We start from the raw sequence: 23584 nt of genomic DNA, 5'->3' as shown, positions 1-23584 counted from the left end.
GCCTCCAAGGATTCACGAGGTAGGTAGGTATATTTTTATACATAATACTGTGTTTATGTACTTTGGGCCTTTACTTTTAAGTAAAAACGCATTGTGCATTTGGATGAGTCAAATTAAAGTAAGGTGATAGGGAAAATAATCAAACAAACATACATTTCAATACGTTTTAATAAAAATAACATTCCTACGTATAAATATTCATAGTTAAGTTACAAAACACTAGCCTATGTTACTCTATGGCATTAACAGTAACTAAGTATCCCATAATTGGCACAATGATAACTTGTAAACATTGTAAACGACATTTATTATGTACCTACATTTATATTCATCCATTTCCTTGGTATTTAATAAAAAAATAACGTAAAGTGAGACTATTTTTGTTCGTAACTGTGTGTTCTTAAGTACAAAAATAATGGGAGAAACAAGTAACTACTTTTTAGATTTAAGGGCAAATAATGGTACTTCAAAGGAAAGGCTTTAATAAATTTGAACTAAAATGATCTTTGGTAAATATTATTATGGCAGCTCATTTTCAACTAAAGAAAAAGAAAATGAAAGATTTATTTGATAGAGAAAAGAGATCCAGGTAAATGACTGCCAAAGTAAACAAAATGTCTACCTACGTAAGTTACGTAACATCAGTAAAATGCTTATCTACTAGTATACAATATACAGTAAATGTATTCAAATATTGATATGAATTGAACACCTATTAAAAAATAACTTTTTACATCTTAAATTAGCACTTAAAATTATATATTGTCTCAAATTCTATAACTAATCTATGTATATGGTAAAATACATAAATGCATGTAAATGGCAAAATGATACTATTTGTGCTTGTCTAACATAATAATTAGCTGATATCATAACTTGAAAATACATGGTAAGAAAAGTCTTTATATTTCGACTAATGAGAGCTATGAACATTCTTTGGTAAAAGGCTTTAATAATTATTATGATTAATAAGTAACATCACTTATTTGTTTAACAATTACGCTATTCATACGTCCATCGTACGAATATTGTAATGGTAACCGCTATTTTAAGTAATAGACCTAAATTAGACTAGGAATATTAATTTATTTACATTTTTTATTCAGTCGTAAAAAATAACATTTCAAATAGTGTCTTTTTCGATTTTAAGATCAACTGACCGCGTTCACCGGTTTACAAAAGACGTAGTGATTCGTTACAAAAGAAAAATACAACACAACTATTTTACTGTACTGATTAAAAATTGTACTCAAATTATGGCAACTACAATTCCTGAACGTCAACGATGACATCGGCAACAACAGTGTTGCCAGATTGCAAAAACTGAAAACCGTAAAAGGGATTAAATCCGGTTATTGCGATGCGGTCGGCGATGTCTTGGATGTCGGGGTAGCGGCCAGCGTCACGTAGGACGACGAACGAAGCGCGGCATGGAAGCCCGAAGTCCCCTCCTACCGACTACTAAAGGGGGCATTCTCTCATCTTCTTCTTCATCATACTCTGCAGCTTCGGAACTATCTTCTTCGCTCCACACTGGTTTCACCATCTGATATGATGCGGAGAAACCCTTGAACACTAGTGAGTCATCTGTGCGGAATCTAATTAGGAGGGCTTCGGTTGTTGACACTATTTCTGGTGGCATCTGGTGAAAGAGAAGATTGTTGTTAAAATACATTATTGTTGAGCAACTTCGTCATTAGTTGCTAGTTCTCAAACTCTTATGTGTCCAGTGGCGGATTTAGGTACTGTATTGAGTACTGCCGTGGTAGGCATGCCCACAACCCTTATTTCCTTGTGATGTCACTCTTATTTCTTCTTTTATGAACTCCCCTATATACTACCCCTGTGTGTTCCCCTATATACTTCCCCTATCTACCTACTTTCTAGCGACATAATCAAAAATTCAAACACACTGAACCTAAAAACCTACCTTAGTCCCACAGAAAGTGCCATAATTGCCCCCACTGCCATCCAACCCTCCGAACACTTGGACATAATCATAATGGCAGTTAGTTTCCGGTTCCAGTTCAAAAGTAAGGAAGGTAAGTTTGACGAAGTGGTTGCGAGGTGCCTCGATGTTCCAGTCACAGTTAGCGCGAGACTCGTAGGGATTGTCCCCGTAACGTGCGTGGGAATACAGGTGTTGGACGGCTTCGGTTGCTGCTAGGTAACCGCCACAGGCTGGAGAATGGAAAAAGAGTTTTTAAATGTCACTTACACTATAGTTTGTATGAGTCATGCTGTCTGTAGCTACAGAATCAGTTCAGATCAGTGCTGTTAGCTTTGATTTGATGTGGCCATTTAATTAACTTTTATAGGTATCACCTAGAAAAACGGGAGTTAGAAATCAAGGTACTGCTTTTCGAATAGCCCAAGCACGAATATTTGCGAAAAGTTATTCGTATCGAAATCGAGTAACATTTGTATGAGAATTGTACAGCGCCCCTATCGGGCGTAAAAGGAAACAAAACATGGCAGCACGAACATTGTTTTGACGTACGGTAACGTAAACTCTCGAAGGCTGGCTATCGAGTATGGTCGAAACATTATTCACTTGAAAAAAGTCGGTGAGAAAAGTTTCGAGAAGTGTAAAAATAAAGTTTTAACCGTGTTTATGTTTTGTTTAGAGTTAGTTTTGTGAATAGAAGTGTTTTAAAATTATTGTTAAGTTATTGGAACAATTAGTAATAGCTTCAATATACTTTAAAATGCAAAGACCGCCACTGTATGAACGTAGTACCGCATAGGTATAATTTTTTAGCTTCAAATTTACTAGAAAATTATGGATATCAATCACGAGAAACAAGGTACCTAAGTAATTAAATCATATTTTATTTATTTGCGTAGATACCTATAGAATTAATGTGTTTGAAAAAAAAAAATGTTATTTATATGTTTATTTTTAATAATTGTAGAGCAAAACTTAGGAATAGAATTAACCCACTGGACACAAATGAAACCGAATTTAAAAATATAGAATATAGAATATAGAAATAGCATTGCACTTAAAATACTTCACACTAAAGTTTATGCCACTCAAACTTATTAAAACTGTTTACTCACGCTTCCATGAATTCAACCATCATTTCATATTGCGTGCGTCTGACTGGTTCTCATAATTATTTATTATATTGAAAGCACTTAATTATTTGTAGCAAAAAAAAACAGAAATACTTTTGTTGTGGACGTGTAGCAAAACATAAACAAATTTGGCGCCCTTACGCGCGTCGGATGTCAAGTGGGTGCGTTCGGTACCCGTCATTTTTAAAAAATAAAATCTCCGTAACTATGTTATATTGCTAAAGATAATGCCATTTTATAATGTCTAATAATTAACTTTGGGTCTCTTTTTTATATTACATTCAGTTTTTATTATAATGTAATAATAATAAAACGTTTAATCAAAGGTAAAAAAAATATTAACAACTAGAGTTAGTTTTCGAACGCACCATTCATTCAACAATCGTTCATTTTGCTCACTATGGCGCGTCCCTATTTACATTTGCATGACGTCACATTAGAATTCGAATCGAGTGTTCGATAGTGCTTCGAATGTGGTTCGTGCTGCCTACTATCGACAGACTCCGTTTTCGAATCGAGGCCTCGATACATTGTCGATACGAATACGTTAGATATTCGTGCTTGGCCTAAGAACTCCTCAAAACATAACATGCCCTTTCTCGTATCAATACATAGACCTCTAACATCTTCAAAGTTTCATAATACCTCAAAGTATATTCGTTTTAATAAAATAAAACTGTGAAACACAAAACCCGAGTAGGTATGAACAAAAATTGTATTGCAGTCATCTTGTAACGAGCCTTAAAGGCTACTTCTATTTTTGTAGTCTACATAATACACTCACCAGTAGAATGATTAGCGAGGAACCCGCTCCTCTGCACGGAGCCATCAGACTTGAACACCACATACATCTGGTTCTGCGACGCTACAATAGGATGGGGTAACCGATTGCCGCAGAAGAGACCCAACGTCTTCTCGTCTGCTGACGCTCCGTCGTATATTGTCACGTAGTCATATGCGCATTCCTGAGTACGTGAGGAATTTTGATAGATTCATCATTTTTTTCACATTATGAAAATCTGCTTCGAAAAATACTTAGATGCCAAAACAATTTAAAAAATTATGATTGGCATTGTAAGGAGCTGCAACTGCAAGTAATTGTTTTTCAGAATGAATCTTAAGTATATCACCAGCCTAGTTTTTTCTTAATTATGTTTGAGGTTGCTTTCCAGTCTAACCGAATGGAACAGAGTAAGAGTTTTTTAGTTATGCAGAAATGGTCTATCTGAACTCCTCAAAGCAGTTACCTGGGCATTGACGTGTAACTTATCCAGTTTAATTTGATCTTATGTAGAAGGATGAAGGATAATCTTAAACAGTTATACTTACTGGATGTGGCTCCAATTCAAACTTTTGGAAGATCAGCTTGATTCGGTGTCCAGGTGTAGTGGAGAATTGCCAAACGCAATCCTTTCGCGGTGGGTACATTGACGGATAGTTCGGACTGCAAAAAACAAGAACTTATTAAAAGACGAACTATAGTAGTTTTTTGTAACCCATGGTTGAGTACAAATGTGGAGGGATTAACTTATGTCGTCAATTATAATTTTAAATTGGTTAACAAACCCACTCGACTTTTCGTACGGATCTGCTTCTTTTACAGCTGGATATGGGGCCTCAACTTTCAGGTGCATTCGTATACCCCTCTATACAACTGAAGATGTAACATCTAACTTACCTGAAGATGGTGCCATGTGGCTGCATCACGTCATGCTTACACCCGCCCTCTTTGCAGTCATGCAGGTTAGGATGTAAAGTGAATCCGCTATAACGGGCGCAGTCGTAGCCGCCAAGGGTGTTGGCAGTCCCTTACCTCCTTAAAGAGTAGTCTTACCTGAAGATGGTGCCCTGTGGTTGCGTGACGTCATGCTTACACCCTCCCTCATTGCAGTCATGTAAGTTGGGATGTAACGTAAAGCCGCTGAAGCAGGCGCAGTCGTATCCGCCGAGGGTGTTGGCAGACTCTTACCTCCTTAAAGAGTAGATTTACCTGAAGATGGTGCCATGTGGTTGAGTGACGTCATGCTTACACCCCCCCTCTTTGCAGTCATGCAGGTTAGGATGTAAGGTGAAGCCGCTATAGCAGGCGCAGTCGTATCCACCGAGTGTGTTGCGGCACTCGTGCTGACAGCCGCCGTTGTTGTCGGCGCATTCGTCCACGTCGATGTAGTAGGCGGCCGCGAAGCCTGAGCGGTGGACTGAGCCGTCTGATGTGAACTGAGGACATTTTGGAATTTTTTAGATTCACACTGTATGATCTATGAAGGAGATCGTGCCTAAGTAATAGCCGCACGGGTTGATTAAGGTAGGTTGATCTATGGATGGATGACCATCTTGTTAGGCACGTTGAATTAGTGAGTCCCATTGTGCCATTTGGAGACCTGTTTTTATACATTATGAGCAATCTGTTTTATTTTATCCGGATAATTCTTGACATTCTCTTGTTGAAGCAACTGAAAACGCTTCCCTAAGGATCGCCGGTAAAATCATAAAAGTTAGACCAAGATATTTTTCACGACGTAGTAAAATGGTGAACTTACCTGAACTCTCAACACTGATCCATCGGAAGTGACTGGCGGTGGTAAAGCAGGGCCGCAGAACACTCCGTGTCTTCTCAAAACATCAGCTCCCAACTTCGAATGTACCGTCACACTGTCGTATTCACACTCCTGGCAATCATAAGTATTATCATTAGGATTTGTTACAGTTTGGAAGATGTTGATAAAGCTTGTGTATGAGGAAAGTAAAGATAAGTTAAGCATAAAATAAAGTGTAAGTCACACAGCATGAGGATATTTCTTTAGAGTAGCATGATTAAGGAAGCGTGATAATGAGGCAACACTTGTGTCTGCGATAAAGCTTGGGCATTATTATACATATATCCTGCACAGCTGGCTGGTATTCTTGGAGTGATTAATAGACACCAAGCCGATAATAATTGGTCTGTTATTATTTTAATGAAGGTAACCTTTAATCCGACTACGACCAGCAAAATATGGACATGTTTTGCAGGCTATTTATCATAGCTGAGACATGCAATCAAGAAGAAAATAAAGTATGAAACTACCGAATTAAGCAGACTGTTTGAGGATTTCGTCACCTGTTGATACATATTGTTGCCTTCGAGATCGAAGTGGGTGAAGTTGAGCGTGATCCTGTGTTGAGGGGGGGCGACTATCTCCCAGAGGCAGTTCTTTGATGGAGGGTACAGGTCGGGGAATGATGGCGATGTTATTGTGCCGTTGGGGGCGTATAAGGAACCACCGCAGGCATCTGATGACAAAGAAAAAGCGTGTAAAATTTTTAATATGTAGGATCTTCTTGAATAACTTTTCAATATCTAATAATTATGTTTAAAAAATGTATTGCCTTGTGTGTGGCTGAATTTTCAATAACTACTTTTGAGTTCAATCTTGTTTTAGCCAGAAACACATTCGTCTATCATTATCAATCAATCATTAGATACCTTTTAAAGTACGATAGAATCACTTGAAGTTCACGAACAAAATAAAAAGTCATCAATTAAGAACTTATGTAGATATAAATTACTCAATAAATAACACTCTTTGAATAAAGAGAATATACAAAAACTCCTATTCGAATTGCATCTCATCAAAGACTTCAAAAGATCTACTTACTCTCACACTTCTTCCCATCAGAATGCAGTTCGTATCCGATGTCACAAGCGCACTCATACCCTCCGAGAGTGTTGACGCACGAGTGACTGCAGCCGTGCTCTATAGACGCGCACTCGTCGAACTCCTTCATGAAGGTGGCGGAGAAACCTGCCTTCTGCACCGTGCTGTCTGATTCGAAGATTACTAGCAGTTTGTTGGAGGTTGACCTGGAATTTCGGAGTATTTTATATATGGAGATATGGAAACCGTCATACAACTTCCGACATTCAACGATTTTTGTACCAATATCAACTCCTCAGGTAGAAAATCTAACATAGCTTAAAAACATCCAAATTGAAAACCTTCTCCATTTTGGGAAGTCGGTTTAAAATACTTAAGCCGTCTTTCATTATATGTGAAAAGTCGTACGTACCTGATATCAGGAGGTATTTTGTGTCCACAGAACATGCCAATGAGAGGGCTGTCCATAGAGTCACCGTCTCTGACTTTGACTTTGTCGTATGAACAAGTGTCGTGGTTCTCCACCTCGAACGAGTGGAATCGAAGAGCTACCTGGTAATCCTGAAAATAAATAAATATGAGATTTTTATTTAGCCTTAAGAAACTTCATATCATTAGGACTATTTCTGCTGAAAAGCACATCGTCAAATGTCAGGTTCCTACATTCCTTGAGTGGGTATGACTATAAGAACTGTGACAAAAAAGTTACCTGAGGTACTGAGAGTCTCCAAACACAAAGCTTATTGGGTTGGTAGTCATCAGGATAGTTGGGTGATTCTAAATGTCCTGTGCTGTCAACTTCTATGTCTCCGCCACACACAGCTGCAAAAATACACCATTATTAAGTTAATACACTTTTCGAAACAACCATTTTATATTTACTCACAGTCAAAGCCAGTGATTATGAAGCTTAAAAGCACAGAAGATAAACAAGGTCTGTAATTCAATTAAATGCTATAATTTTGGTAACTCACCTTCATAAAACGCCCTGAATCCTCTATGAGGTTTCGGTCTGGGCCCCGGCTGGTATACAACAGTAAGCCTGGATCCAGTAGACCTCATCATGGGACCTTTCCCGGAGCCGCAGATCCTGCTGAGGACTGGAGCGTCTGGCATGTAGCCGTCTCTGACTTCCACCCATTCGGAACGACAGTCTTCAGATTTGTGGATGTCGATTTCTGTAACAAAACAGTTGTGTTGTATATTGGATGGTTTTAGCATTAGTAAAATATAAGTGGAGCTAAAAATATAGTGCCTAAAGTATTGGTTATACTGTATTTAAAGATATGGATACAATGGATGCTTAAGACGAGTGCTGTTCCACATGTTAAAGACAGACTTTATAATTTTCTAACAAAAAAAAAAAAGAAATCGTACGGAAGGAGAAATATAAAAACCCGCAACGTATTTTTACGAATAAAACCTACATCGAGGTTTATAATTCTCGATTAATTTGCCAAAAGAACATACATACCTATGTGGTATAGTGGATATTACCAAATGGCTTTCCAAATTTCCAAACTTTGCCAAAATCGATCGTAATTATTACACGTGTGACACCCACACAACAAGAAGCTTTCCTAAGTATGTAGACTTATGAGCATATGCAAACTACTCACTCACGAAGTTTAAATGAAGTTACGTACTACAACCAACTACCAAATAGAAATTCAATTTCAACATCACAATAAAAATAATTCGATACAAAATACACAACGTTACTGCGTGCCAAATTCTAAATTGGACCGTGTTTCCACTCAACATTGAAACAATAGTCAGCAAATTCGGCTCACTGATCCAATTAAAATTGTATTCGTAGCTTATTTAATTTTATATTCGAGCGTGTAAATTAATAGAGTTTAGCGGCACAACCGCAATCGTAAAGCTGGTAGTGACCAACGGGAATTTGCGATCTCCTATCGCTAACTGGCCAGTTTACTTTAACCCCTCTTTTTCCTTTTTTGTTGAGGAATTTCGAGGAGGTTGTGAAACAAAGAGGGTTACGTTGGAACGTTTGCGTTGAAGAGGATTCCAGGACTGGCCACTAAGCGTGGCGAATTGAAGTGGAAACTTATTGCTTTCGATGGCCTTATTCTGGGGCTTTGCGAGTTTGGAGTACTTTATTAATGTTTAAGGTTGGTTTGGGTGTAAATTGTTGTAATTATGTTAATTTTAGAGTAGTTAGAAATAATGAGAATTTCAACACGCGTAATCGTTTACACCTAAATCTTTGGTCTTCTGTCTGATCTCCTCTATCTGTCTTATGGGTATGTCGCTCCCAACTCCATGGTGATTAAACACTCTTTCTTCTTCTTCTTTGTCGTTATCACTCTTGACAGAGTGGTCGTGGTCATCACTTCAGGTGTTGGTGGCAAACACTCTTTAATACCAATATAAGTTCAGTGTTGCTTTGAATTGGAAATAAATCAATTTAATCTTTTCAATAAAAAAATGCAAGAGCTTATAAAGGTATTTTTATACTTACAAAATGTCTATAAACAAAATCAACCTATTTCCAATCGCGTTTATCGATACAAACAACTTCAAAGTTATTCGTTATACGTTCGCTTAGCTTTATATAGAACGAGCGGGTTCCTATAAAAGGCTCTTTTTACGTGTATGTAAGTGTTTGATGTTTCAATGTTTGGCGACCGAGCGAATATTAACGTTGCACGATATTAAGCCCCATGTGACAACGAATGACTCGACTCTCTGTATTGAAAAGACTTTCCAAAACATTTTTTGAAGATTAATTTTCAGACGCGTCTGGCAAAGTTTGTTTTTGATTATGTGACATATTTTTTTTGATATTTTCTTTAAAACTGGGGCGTGATTTAATGGTTTGTGAAGCATGTTTACATTTTATTTTGTAAGCGAAATGCATCAATCATTTACGTATTTTGTAAGAGAGTGACAGTTGAAGAGATAATTCAAGAAAAAATGTTAGCTTATGATGGAGAATGATAAATAGATTTTCACATTGTAGCAGTTCTACAACTTACATCAAATCGAACTATGTAGATCAAAAATAAGATGTGATCAAATCTAACCAAAAAAATAGGTACCAATCCAGGTATAGAACTTATGAACACTCACTCGTACGTAAGGCAAATCAGTAAAGTATAAAAGTACATGATTATTTTCATACCTATCTTAGAATCCCGTTGGAAATGTAAAAAGCTGCACCAATTTTCATTTGGAGAGTCTAGCTGATGAAGCGAGCGATCAATCAACTAGCCAGTACATCAGTTAATTGCTGGTTAAGCAGACGAAACGAGGAGCGAAAATGTGGTTTAAAACCTACGTATTTGGTAGAAGGTATTACCTAATTGAGCGTTTCCAATCGCTTTTAAACGAACTGTGCACATTTTTACGCTAAAAAGGTTACTTATTATAAAATCGAGAGAGATTTAAATAAGTTAATGAGCCATTATGACAGGGATATCCTTTGAAGTCCACTGGAAAATTCCAAGAACTATCTACCTAATTGATTAAGTTACGTGATGTCGTCTTAGCGTGAAAATCTTGGAAAAAGCTTTTTTGCTTTTTAATTGCGTTTCTAGGAAGAAAACGTCATTTTTCTTCCACCTGGAAAGTTAAATATTATACACTTGCGAGGTGTTCTAAAACGTCGATAATCATGTATTTCGTTAATCAGTTATTTTGAATCTGAACACAAATACAAATGAATCTTTAAATGAATGAATGAATGAATGAATTAAATGAATCTTGACGAACAATTAATGATTCGTTTCCCCAAGACATCAAAGGCACGAGGGAAAACCTTCCAGTATTTTATGGGTACAATCAAGACTACTTACTGTGGCCATATATCGGGACCTACAGTCCTGGCTGGTAGCTCCCCAACCAATTCCGAAGCACAATAAATCTCAACTGGCCTTTGTTTTTCTGTATTTGTCACTCTACACTTTAATGGATGATGTTTTTTTGAGTCTGCGACGTACCTTTTCTTTAAAAAGGGTTTGAGTATTCCGCTGAAAGCTTTCAAAGCTTTTAATTGGGGATTAGGTACCTTTTGAAGTAAGGTGCTTAAAAGTACTTAGCTGGTAAATTTTGGGTGTCCTACCTAAGGACACAAAGTTTGCGAAGGAAAGTAGTGACATTTATGATAATCTTTAGATATTTTATAAACTCATATTATAACACCAAAACTACTAACTCTATCGACCCTATTTAAACATAATTTGTTACAGAAGAGTTGCTTTTTATCCAGGTGCGGGAAGTAGATCCCTCGGAATTTGGGTGAATTCTCGGACCCTATACTTCAATCATAATAATGTAAGTGCCAAGGTAGTAAGGTAGGTACTTGTAACACTGCCTCACCCTTTTAAGAAAACAGGCGTGAGTAAAGTTAATTTATAGAAACAATTTCTTTCTGACCTTTTCTGCAAATGTGTTAGGATCTAGTTCAAACATACACATGTGTCTGAATAAATCTGAATCTCGGGTGTCGGTCTGCCGGAAGATAAAGTAGGCAGCCTTGGGTAGGACGATGTTGAACATTTTTGGGATTCTTACTCACGGCCTCGGCTGTTGTAACTTAAAGGTTGTTTTTAGATGTAGGTATAATATTATTTTTCTTTTTTATGAAATAAGATTTAATTGGGTTGATGTATCGAAGATTTGTTTTTTTAAAACCTAGGTATCTAGTGCAAATCTTTTATTGTTATGTAAGTAAGTAGACAGGTATTAAAAAGATACTAAACTTGAAATACAACGCTTATTAACCTTTTGATCAACACTTCAAAGTTTAAATTGTGTTAATTAATACATCCAAACGTGTATTATTTACCCACTACTATGGAATAGTTAATTAAATATTATTATCACCATCGGCATTAATGATTTCGAATATGGTTTCAAACAATACAACTCCCGCGGTTGATTTTAATTAAGTTTTGCAGTATTGATATTATAAACCGTGACGGATTCACTGCATCCTAATTATTATTTACCGGGGAAAAACCGCTGAATTTTCAATCTATTTTACAATATTGAAGGAATTCATTGTTCATTACTTTGACTTAAGCTAGAAGGCTCTAACTTATTTTTTTAATAGTATAAATGACGCCTGAAAACTTTAGAAAAACCTCGTATATATTGGAATACTCGTATTTAGTGTAACACAGATAAAATAATTTTGAAAAGGTTATTCCTACATAAAAATAAATAAATCTAAATCTGCCATTTCTATAACAATCGGATCTTCCTCATTTTTTGTTTGCGCGTATATTTTTTATACTTACATGTGATATTTGATAAAGAGACCCGTTTTAACTCTTACTAGTGTAAGTAAAGCATATTTGAACGAGACATATCACAAAAATATGTTTTCTTAGGACCTTGTGATCCGAAAATACTTACATCTTTTTTCGTGTGTCTACTATTTTTAGATACACGAAAAAGGACAAAGATTATTTTTATTAGTTGTTATATTGGATTTTAAGCTCTCTTTTGTGTCAGATTTTTTCACGAAAGATACACAAAAAGGTTTCAATTTAAGTATTTCAGTCCTTAGTATTTTCATTCAAGGTATTTAGAATTTTAGACTTTACAACCTTTATTTAGGTGTACCATTCGCAAAATACCTAATCTAGTATCCCACGAGAACCGGTGGTATCCACCACAAAGATTTATCGTCGCGAGTGACCGACCGTAGACCACTTAAAATAAAAGCTGGTAATAAATTCATTAATTCACCAGAATCCATTTATATTCGCTACGGACAAACGAAATGGTAGATTTATTTGCATGTATTGGACCTATACACACACACATACATATACATAATATAGTCATGTAATCATTCGTTGTGTCTGTGTGCGAAAAGGATCCTATTTCACGGTACTTGATAAAGGACGCTTAAAAGATGTTTAAAAAGGAATATTTTTTTCTATATCGTTAATTTGGTATTTAGGACCAAATACCCGTGACGAATCCCTTAAGTTTTTGGTTCAGAGCACCCAGAAAGTAGGTTTTTGTCGCTATTTTATACGAGTACCTACTTGTAAGGCTTTTAAGGTTCCTTGTGTAGAAAATTATATGTGGTAAAGAACGCGGAACTAACGTCTTGGTGAAGAAAAGTTTGGACTTAGGGAACGTTGAACCAATTTTTTCATGACATTTTGAAGATAAGTGCTCACCTATGTTTCGTGTAAGTAAGTACCTACCACCAAGCTAACTTTTATCACCAGCAAATTGTGACTATTGCACAAAAAATAAAAAAGATATAATTTACGTGGCCATAATTCGTAATTAAGTTGTCCCAATCATCTTAAGCAAATTAATTTTAATTACGGTCATTAGCGAGCCCAGTTTAAAGGAACAAGTGTCAGGTAAAAACATAATTTATGGTAAAAGTATCTTTATTGAGATACTTTCTTTGAAGTGATTCATCAATTTATTGATGCGGGAATGTTTTGCTTGGGTATACTGATTTAGTGAATAAGTTTTTTTGAAGATACATGGCGTATTAGAATAATTAATAATTATAAATACTTTTTGAAAAGCAAACGGTAAAAATGCAGTATTCTGTGATGAAATGGATAGGCTAATACCATCCTTCAGAATTGAGTAAAATATCAAGAAGGAGAAGCGAAACCCAAATCACATACAATTTTATAACAGACTATTTGAGATTCTTATTAATGGTACTGAACTCCTACTTGCCCATAACTTTTCGTCTAGCAGCCGAAGAGCTAGCTTCATCAGCCACTTTAATAACTTCTCGTACATACTTAGCTTCACCCTCAGTCTAACCACAGCCTTATCCCACAAATCCGGCCACCAGTTCCCCACAAAAAACTTCTTTTGACAGCGGCTTACTAACAATATAAACTGGATTATGACCGCTTGTCCAAACGCCCATTTGTCTGCTAGATAAGGCTTAACGAGATGGCCGTCAAAGTATTCTACTATGAAGGATTATTGCGGAGACAATTTGCCGATACAAATGAGGGTTTGTAAGGTCCGAGCTTACGAGTTGTATTGGTTTGATTTAGTTGGTGTTGTGACAAGGTATACGAAAGATTTGGATCAAGTGATGTAACAATTCGAAGAGGAAACATTCAATTTTTTGATAAAAACTTTACGAAAAATTGTGTTCGTAGGCTTTTGAGTACGAACAAAAACTGTGTACGCGTCTTCGGTTAGAATGTGTTCGCGCACAAAAATAGCAATTTCGCGGAAATTTTAGGAATGTTTGTACGCATTTTTCTAATTTGCTAGAGCGAAAAGACCAAAAGTAAAATTTGTGTGTGTCACAGTGTCACACAACGTCAGAATCTCGCCTTCACATGTGTGCTAATCTTATATTAACAGCACCTATTACAGGCTACCACCATTAAATTCTCCAACACGATGACGTAACAGCCATTTGCGTGCATTTACAAAAATTAACGATTCGCCAACAGCGGAGGGTTGTCTCAAGTGCGCTCTCGTACAAAATTGGGCTGGAAAGGCTCTCCGCAAACACTTGACGATGTTCCTGAAAGAGCTCTTTTGTACGTATTGACGAGTAAGCACTGCTGTATGGATTTAGGATACACTATGAGACAATGGGACGTTAGTGTGTTGAGGTAAAAATAGAATTTCTTTCTAAAATCAAATCATTTTTGTCCATCCGCCTTCATAAAGATTTTATTTTATTACATAAATTAGTATGTTGTATATGTGCTTTAGGAAGATTGCGAAATACAAATAGTTTTCGAAAAGTCTTATTATTCCACTCATAACACTTTTGTTATACCCAATATCGACAGCCGTGATAGCTATTAACTTTGATTAAAATAGTAGTAAATTCTTTAACTTTGTCCTACAAAATTTAAAATTAATCTCAAGGCATAGCGAAATGTGTCCGACAAAACAATTTAACTAAATATGCTTCAAACAATAATGTCTTTAGCAGTCTGTCTGAACATTAGTATTCCGTCCGTTTGTTCGCTTGACAGAAGAGTAAATTCATTTTTGTAGCTCTCGAGAAATGGTTCTGATTTCTGTTGTTTTTGGATAATTTAATTTATTAATAAATAAGCTATATTTTAACAATTCCACAACTATTAAAATTAACATATAAATTGAAAAGTTCTATTGGTACGTTCTCTAACTTCTTCACACCACTCAACAAAAAAAATACTTAAATAAATGTTCAATCGCATTAAACGCATCCAAAAGTCAAGAGAATAAGCAATTACGGTTAGAAAATGAATTCAATCAATTAAAATATATCGAATGCCCCAGATGGAATAGAAAGATTTACGTAACTCGATGAAGACTTGACATTTAAACCTAAAGAGACTGAAACTCAATGTATTACAGTTACACAATATATTGGCCCACTTTCAGTATTCGATTTTAATAAAATGTCGAATACAGTTACCTACTTATCAGTGCCTGGGGGCAATTCAACGGTATTACTGCATGGAAATATGTATGTCAAAGGGACTGGACTAAATATTCTCTTCATCACATTTCATTTATGTATTTTAGAACAAAAGTACTCTACCCTGTGCGTTTGCTTATCACATAGTATAAAACGAAGTCGCTTTTGATGTCCCTGTGTCCCTTTGTTTTGTTCTAGCTTAATTCTTCAAAACTACGCAACCGGCTTTCAAGTAGTAGTACTTACCTATAATATCAGCTGTAATATAACTCCGTTACTGAACCGAAGGCAGGCCACTAGTTCCCTATAGTTCAATATTGGTTTCACTACTTCTACAGGTTTCCTAGGTAAGAATATTATTTATCTGATTTTGATCAGTAGCCTTTACATTTCCTAATTGTCTTTAAGTTTGTCATAAAAATCCTACCTACAGATGGTTTCAGGGCAATTTCTCAACCTGAATTATAAAGAAGTTTAGAAGCTGTTCAAATAATAATATCTAATGCATGTACTCACCAGTGATGTTGAGGACAACTCTTTCTCCATGCGTAGCCACGATCCTCCACTCGCAGCGTTCAGGGGTAGTTGGGGGAGTCTCACTACCCCATCCGGGGGAGTTGAACCACCCCGAATTGCCCAACAAAGTCCTTCCGCATTCTATTTACAATATTAAATCATTATTATTACCTATAAACGAGATATGAGATGATTTGTTACGGTCACTGTCTTTTAACGTTCATGTTAATCTTTGTAGCACAACACACATTTGTGAATATCACATACAATATAAGAATTGAAAATGAGTTGAATAATATATTTTAATCGTTATTAAACTGTAATACTGAATTTTGTATTGTCAGGATCATATATTCTGAAGAAGTTGTGAATCGCAGTTGAATTATTACGTCAACTCTGAATTTAATTGAAGGTAAGTGAATGACTTTAAAGCTAATTATTTCACATAAAATAAGAAGTTTAAGACTTTTTCATTACAAATGGCATTGTCGTGGTATTTCATATTCAACTAGCAAAAAAGGCAGTAACAGCTTACCTTATCTCCACACATACAACAAACATAAAAAAAATATACAAATTAGATCTTACTGGCACACTTATACAGCAAGTTAGTCTGGGCTATATCACTTGCGCTCAATCTCACTCTCTGTCCGATCTCCGGCCGTTTCTTCCCGTGGACTTCTAGAGGGAGGATGGTGTCCAAATACGTCCCTTTACTGAATGTGTTTCTAGCATAGTGCATTATAGAGTCGTAATCATATGTCTGGCCTAAAGAGTTGACTTCTTCTTCGGTTAACTTGTTGAAATTGTATTCTTGGCCTGTGGAAGAACGTTTTGTAGTTAGTATATATGTAGGTTAATGATTTGGTTTGTTGTGCTGGAAAATAATAGACTAAGTAGTAAGTAAAGGAAAAACCAGACAAACAGAAACCTAGATACTTTGAGAGCAGGGTGTAGGAGTTTAGTAAACTCGCCTAGACTTATTCTAGACGTTGCAAAAAGTAAAGCAAAGATCACAGAATATACTTAAAATCGAATATGAAATTCGGATTAGAGTACCATCTTAACATACATAGAGAGTCACATTATATTGAACGTCTCTTCACAAAAAGGCAGTACCCGGTTTATGACAAAATTGTTCCGCGAAATAATAATAAAGATCAAAAGTTTGTAGCAACAATAGCAATCAACATGTTCGCTCATAACATCCTGTATTCAAAGGAAGAAGTCTTAAAAGTCATAAGAACTTTAGCAAAAAGGATTATTATACTTGCACGAAGGTACGTATATTGTATATATCTAATATAAGTCTCTGAAATCAAATTGAACTTCGCAAAGGAAATTGGAATTTTTGACGAATGTTCGGATAACTTTTGCTATGTAGATAGGCAATAATTATTCAAGTTTTTCGCTTGACATAATTTTATGTTATTTACAAATTAATAAAAAGATTGAAGGTGTCATTTGTTCGTTGTTTGTCGTTACTTATGGTATTGATGAATCTTGGAAAGTACTCTTCAGTTATTGTAAAAAAATCAGCTAAAGTTTTTCCATTTGTCTCATTGTAATATGTATTTTTTGTCTTAAAATGAGAAGAGATGATTCAGGCACACAATTTTTCAAGGAAAATATATTTTCGGTAGCAATCATTCAACTTTCAATTTGTGTCAAGATTCGTAATAACGGTAAACGGTCCAATACCGATTTTAGGTACCGAAAATCAATGTCCGAAGGGCCATTTATTTGTCGGAGTATTTGCTAAGAAATAACGTGTAAAATAGAAGAGGAAAGGTCATCATGATTGACAGTTGCTAGAACATCCACTTAAGGTGTATTTTTCTTTGAATGACTTTTAGTGGGTGGTAGTACAGAGATGTAAAGCGGAGGCGGGAGAGCATTTTTTGCTATCTAATGAGAAAGTCTACATCATTAAAGTGTGTGTTAATTAAAAAAAAATCCTCATTGCCTAGTTAAATAGTAGGTACCTACTTAACTGGAAAAATACCTTTAATATGCTTAGTGATCTTGTAGTCATTACTATTGTTTAAATTAATCTATATTACATAATACATAGTAGTTGATTGGATAGGCCCGGTATCCACCAAAGCGGAGAGGAGAAGAGATGAGAGGAGATGGGCCGTGAAGCTGGCAGGTTATTTCCACCAAAGCGGAGAAGAGATGCGTTGCGGAGAGGAGATGTGAGCTGTGAGAGATCGAAAGCAGCCAAGTTCTGTCTACGAAAGGATGACGTACGAAACATCGATGTCAACATCGATGTTTTCCTAATATCGATCATTCTTAGTTTCGGGACCTGGAGGCGCGCAAAGAAGGCAGCGGGGTGACGGGTGCGCGAGCACGTGCGCCGCCCGGACGCCCGGCTGGACACTTCTCCGCTCTGCCGCGCCGCTTGCTCGCTCGCTGCACAAAATTCTATAGAAAAATGAGACATCTCCTCTCCTCTCCGCTTGACCCATTTCCACCAAAGCTAAACGGAGAAGAGATGTGGAAATAACGACATCGGATTGGTTTATTGAAACACCTCTCCTCTCGTCTCCTCTCCTCTCCGCTTTGGTGGATACCGGGCCTAATTCTGAATGAATTAAATTCTGTACGTGAAATTGCGTGAAACATTTATCAAGATAATTAACAAAACGTATAAATTTGTGTCTGGGAATAAAATGAATGGTTAAAATATTCTAACCAGTATGGCACGTGGTAGATTTAATTCAACAACTAACGAAACAAATGAATGAATTAAACTAATCTATGCAGATTTTTTGGTGTACGTGTCTAGGTTTTAACAATGGAAAAATGATATTTTTTTATTTAATATTGTGTATTTTTATTTTATTAGTAGAATATGTTACTCAATATACCTTTTCAGTCTGGTTAGCAACGAGGCACGATTATTCAGAAATAATTTACTATATTTTTTCATAATTATATTTATCAATGAGTAAAACAAAATCATGTTTGGTATTCCGCTGTAACTATGATCTCACCTCTACATAGGCGTGAGGTTCTAGTAAATTAATGGTTGACATTGATACATGTATGTTATATATTATGCAGGGTTGTAGGTACCTACCATCTCTAGGTCATAATTTAATAATTTAATCATGTATGTATGTACTTAATTAAATATCAATGGCTCTACTAATTAGTCAACAAAACTAATGATTATGTTGTTTGTGTAAATAAGGAAATGTAGGTATAGGTAAAATAATTGTTAAATAAATAATAAATAAATTGTTGAAATATTAAATCAAATCAGAAATAATGCCCAGAACAAAAACAATAAACTTTTCAGTTACCTATACCCAAATAATTGATCGTAGTTTTTCATTCTTATCACGTTTTTCAAACAGATTAGCTAATTTATAAAAAATAACCAAACGAAATAAGGTCTCGTCTAATCACAAAATGTTCGTATAACTTAATTCTGTTTAGGTTTCAATGAGCTCTAAAGCTAATAATTGAGTTCGATATCACCAATTTCTCAGCTTAATATCATTAGAATATGCAAGGGGACCTTTAGCTTCCTATCCCTAATTTAATCTCTTAGCCCTGGTCACTATGCTTGGGAAAAGGGATATAATTGGTCAGCTGCATTAGCTGCATACTGTAATTTTCAAGGGTAATCATAGCATAAATTGTAGCAAAGCTTTCGTGAGTTTTCATGAAAAGATGGAATGGTATATATTTTTGAGACAGTTTCTTTCCAGTTGCGAAATTGCTACCTAAAACTGCTGTTTAAAACAGATTTTAGAAAAAGGCTGTTTTCATAGAATTCACTTTGTACGTCCTTTATATTGACAATATTCTAGCTAGTTGATCAAACTTAGCCTGCTACGAGGACAAAATTTTTGAGACAACATTGTTAGAGGAATCCATTGAAGTAGCTATCGCAAAGCACGCCAGCGATTCACTTCGAATTTAAGACAGGACAACTTTAACTATTTGGGCAGCCTTAAACAGGAATATCTTCATTAAAAATTAGACTTTATCGCTCCATCTTGACGGTGCAATTTGGTCTAACTCCAACTTGTTTAGCAATTTAATGAAATTCAAACTATACGCGTTCGTTGGAAAGTTCAATTTTGATTGTCGCAAGTTATTAATTTTGGGACAGAATGTTTGAGATTTTGGCACGCTCTCTTGGTATTTTAGTTGTCTACGCTTTAGTTCTCTTTTGGTATAAGGACCTAATTTATCAGCCGCTAACGTTTCTTTAACATTTGAAGTCCAGTATTATGTGGGAACTTAAACTATTAATAGTCACTATCTTAAACAAGTTAAAGAGCTTAGACAGACTGGCTCTATTCAATCAATTTAAAAGGATGTTATCTTTGAAGTAACAAATTTATAGAGATCAAAAGAAATATATTTCCAGTCTCAATTTCAATATTGAATAAGTGTCTTGACGACACCAGATAATTACGAGTCTTCGCAAATAAATGAATTCTATCTAATTTGAGCAAATACAATCAAAAATAAATAGCAGTCGTGTAGTAAAAACTGAATAATTATCGCTTGATTGTAAGCAATAACTTTAGACCATACGTTCACATGTTTGCACTTAGGACCTCGGGTTATCACTTGACGTTCTAGTCTAAATATAGCTCACAATAATGTCAGACAAACACAAAGCTACGAACAAACAACTAAAACAAACTATTTACAATAATATTATACAATCCAGGAACGCTTAAAGTGATATTAAAGTAGTAGCAAGTTACCTTGTAATTGGAACACCGGGGGATCGTACCATAATGCTGGATATTCACAAAGTAGGGCGCATGGCTTAGATTATATAATTGTGTAATGACCTTAATACCCGGTCGGGTTATACCATGATAGTCCAGTTGATAACGCGATTACCGCGCTATTTCGAATTGTGAAATTGGACAAACGACCCATTAGTAAACTGTCTTAATAGTTTAAACGATTATGGGCCTTATTTTCCTGAGGAAATAATGAAGTGGGTTATAAACGTTGCTGGTAACTATTTTCTAACATAAATCCTAAGTATATTCAAGATTTCAAAAAGACTCCGTGGTTCTGCAGAGTTTACGCATTGATAAATACAATCCCTCATAATTTTAGTAATTGAAAAATGTAGCTACGTAAAATATTTGATTAAACTGTCATTAGTGAACCTGTTGCCTGCATATTCTTCCTCTTAAGTCTAAATCTATGCCATGGAATCTAAGACCTTAGGTATCAAACAAACTAACAAAATAAAGGGACTCCTAGCTGCGATTCAAACCAAAAGTTCCCTGCATACATTGACCTGAATGCTAAGGAGTAAATCAATTCGTATAGTAAGTGCTGATAATAATAAACAGGAAGGGGATCATGTTTTGGTTCCGGGCTGATTATGCGTCAGATGACACTGTGACGTGACGGGCTCAATGTGGGACGAGTGTCAGTGTCAGGCTGTCTGTTACACCGAAGCGTAACCGTGTTAGTGATGACGAAATAGAGCTTAATTATTTCTGATTGTTTGTTTTTATTTGGTGTGAAAGGAAGCTGTTTGGTTGATACAAAATAATATGGTGTCGTGATTAGGTTAAAATAATCTATACTAATATTATAAAGCTGAAGAGTTTGTTTGTTTGTTTGAACGCGCTAATCTCAGGAACTACTGGTACGATTTGAACAATTCTTTCGGTGTTAGATAGCCCATTTATCGAGGAAGGCTATAAGCTACTTTTTATTCATGCAGAGGTTCCCACGGGATGCGGGTGAAACCGCTGGCAGAAGCTAGTGAAAAATATATTGAAAGCTGTCTTACTGTGGTGCCCCAATATGTTGCAAAAATGTCGTACCATTTCATTAAGATCTCTTTTTTTATGAGAAAAATATAACTCTATAATAGTGTTAGAGTTATTTAAAATGTGGCATTTTATCGGTCACCACGTAATTTAGATTTTGAATAGTCGGAATTTCAAATGCCAAAAATAAATATTTCGTTCTGAAGATCTATGAATTTATTTACCAATGGCAGCTCAATTTATCTCTTTTTCGCTATAAATCGCCTATTACACGTCAATAAATTCTTTTAGCTGCCTATTCGGACATCAAAGTGACTTTGATAAAAAAACTTTTGAAATATTACGTTTTCACAGCCAAACAAGTTGAAAATTGTTTATGAAAATCCAATCACATGAAAAAGTATTTTGCGTTTAAATTAAATAAATTTTATGTAACTTATTTTAATCTAATTTATTGTTGGTGCAGGTGCCTAAGTGTGTATATTTTAAAATGTATTTTGGTTATCAATATCAAGGCTTTAGTTTGTAAGCAGAAAAAGCCTGCTGTTTTAAAACCGTGAGCGTGCATAATAATATCGGTTCGTTGTCGAATTAAAAACACAATTTTAATTAAGTTTATGATGGAAATTGTGAAATAATGTTACCTGTATTATGTTGTAATCACAGACCACGGACTTAATATTCAGAGTGTTAATGTAACTTCTCTATAACAAGACTAGTTTTCTTCTCAATAAAATACCGAATGTGGTAGGGATGCAAGCATTTTTCAAGTGTTGGTAATTATTTTTTTACAAAATTTATGGGATATAAACTTCGTATAGAGAAACTCATATTTTTTACTGACTCCCCAAAAAAGAGTAGGCTCGCAACTCGTTCATATTTTTTTTTTCAATTATACAAGTAGGTACGGTGTAATACGCGCCCCTCGTAAAGATTCGCGTAAGACGTTCGCAATGTATTCGGGTCAAGTATGCGTACGTTGCGTACAGTAAGTGCTGAGCGCGTACTTTGGCGTATTGTTTGCCGTTACGTGCTCACAGAGTGACTCAGAGAGGATTATAATCACTATGTGAGAGTTGAAAGGGGACTGTTAATTAATTTTAGTTCTGTTGTGACGAAATGTTTGGATTAATTTAATGCTATGGTCGTGCATTATGTTTGAAGTAATGTAATTTTCATCTAGGAATGTAATTATGACAAAGTAAAAGTGCTAGCTACCTACATACATAAAACATCTTAAGGCATATGTGTTGTATTACACGAGGTGTGATGATATAACGTAACCAACCTTATTCGGTTTCAAAAACAAATGAAACCAGCTTATTGCCATTTAAACTTGCTAGCGATCTAGATCGTATCTACCTCAACTAACAGGCCGTCTTCCTTAGAAGTAAAATAACTAATCTAAGAACGTAACTTTCTTGCTTGCCGATATCAGTATTATAAAGCGACTTACCTACTTGTACTATAAAGTATATTCTATATACAACTATCTGTTGTTACAGATAGATAGAATATTGGGAGAGGCCGTTACCGTTACCTGCCACACTTAGGTATAGAATCTTTGTGGCTCATTTGAAGTCTTATTTATGGTAAAACGGCTGGAAAAGTTGGTCTTGAAACCCGAAGATTTCAGGGCACTTTTCTCTCGTGAATAAGTATGAAGTTGTTTAGTTCAGAATACTGGACAGTTTAAGAAACATCTAACGTATAAGTAAATAATATTTTATTTCTTTACGAAAGGGGATGAGCCGTTCTTATGTGTTTAAATGTACATGCTCATTGTCTTTGCATGCGCAAGTTCGGGAGCGCTCAGTAGTGATCGACTCGTCAAGTCATATTGGACATACAATGACTACGTGTATGTACATATACTGTAAATTATGACTAAAAAGTATCAAAGACCCTACATACACAACTACCTATAGCTCACTCGCTTACTTGACACAAAAGTACTATACCAACGTATATGTACCTATTGTAGGTACTATTCTCTGCCAGTAAAACACAGGCTAATAGTTAGCAGCGACAATGGAGGTCGGCTGCAGTTAAACAAGCAACCGTGACATTGTACTGCGAGTAACGATGACCCTGTTTCGGTCTGTTAATCTGGCTATGTGGTTAGTACACTGTCATGTTAGCGTCTATCCTAGTGTACTGGTCGAAATTAG

At 35.7% G+C, this 23584-nt stretch overlaps 1 protein-coding gene across 3 annotated transcripts in view; it reads right to left on the bottom strand.

Moving 5' to 3' along the window:
• Positions 1-150: 150 nt before the first annotated feature.
• LOC110374330 (tolloid-like protein 1) overlaps positions 151-23584 on the bottom strand; it is an 85630-nt gene continuing 62196 nt past the window's right edge. For 2 of the 3 annotated variants that reach the window (XM_064037163.1, XM_064037162.1), the window contains exons 8-20: positions 16225-16455; positions 15637-15777; positions 7694-7897; positions 7429-7541; positions 7132-7280; positions 6720-6925; positions 6149-6354; positions 5622-5750; positions 5072-5298; positions 4411-4525; positions 3866-4046; positions 1931-2181; positions 151-1642 (exon numbers count right to left, since the gene is read on the bottom strand). In XM_064037163.1, coding sequence (XP_063893233.1) covers positions 1403-1642; positions 1931-2181; positions 3866-4046; positions 4411-4525; positions 5072-5298; positions 5622-5750; positions 6149-6354; positions 6720-6925; positions 7132-7280; positions 7429-7541; positions 7694-7897; positions 15637-15777; positions 16225-16455 — 2393 coding nt within the window. In that variant the 3' untranslated portion in view covers positions 151-1402. The remainder of the gene's footprint in view (positions 1643-1930; positions 2182-3865; positions 4047-4410; positions 4526-5071; positions 5299-5621; positions 5751-6148; positions 6355-6719; positions 6926-7131; positions 7281-7428; positions 7542-7693; positions 7898-15636; positions 15778-16224; positions 16456-23584) is intronic. The other variant, XM_064037164.1, reaches the window with a different exon arrangement.

Source organism: Helicoverpa armigera, chromosome 12 (genome assembly GCF_030705265.1).
Source record: "Helicoverpa armigera isolate CAAS_96S chromosome 12, ASM3070526v1, whole genome shotgun sequence".
Taxonomy (NCBI): domain Eukaryota; kingdom Metazoa; phylum Arthropoda; class Insecta; order Lepidoptera; family Noctuidae; genus Helicoverpa; species Helicoverpa armigera.
The sequence above is the reverse complement of the archived record's forward strand: the minus strand, read 5'-3'. Positions and strand labels throughout refer to the sequence as shown.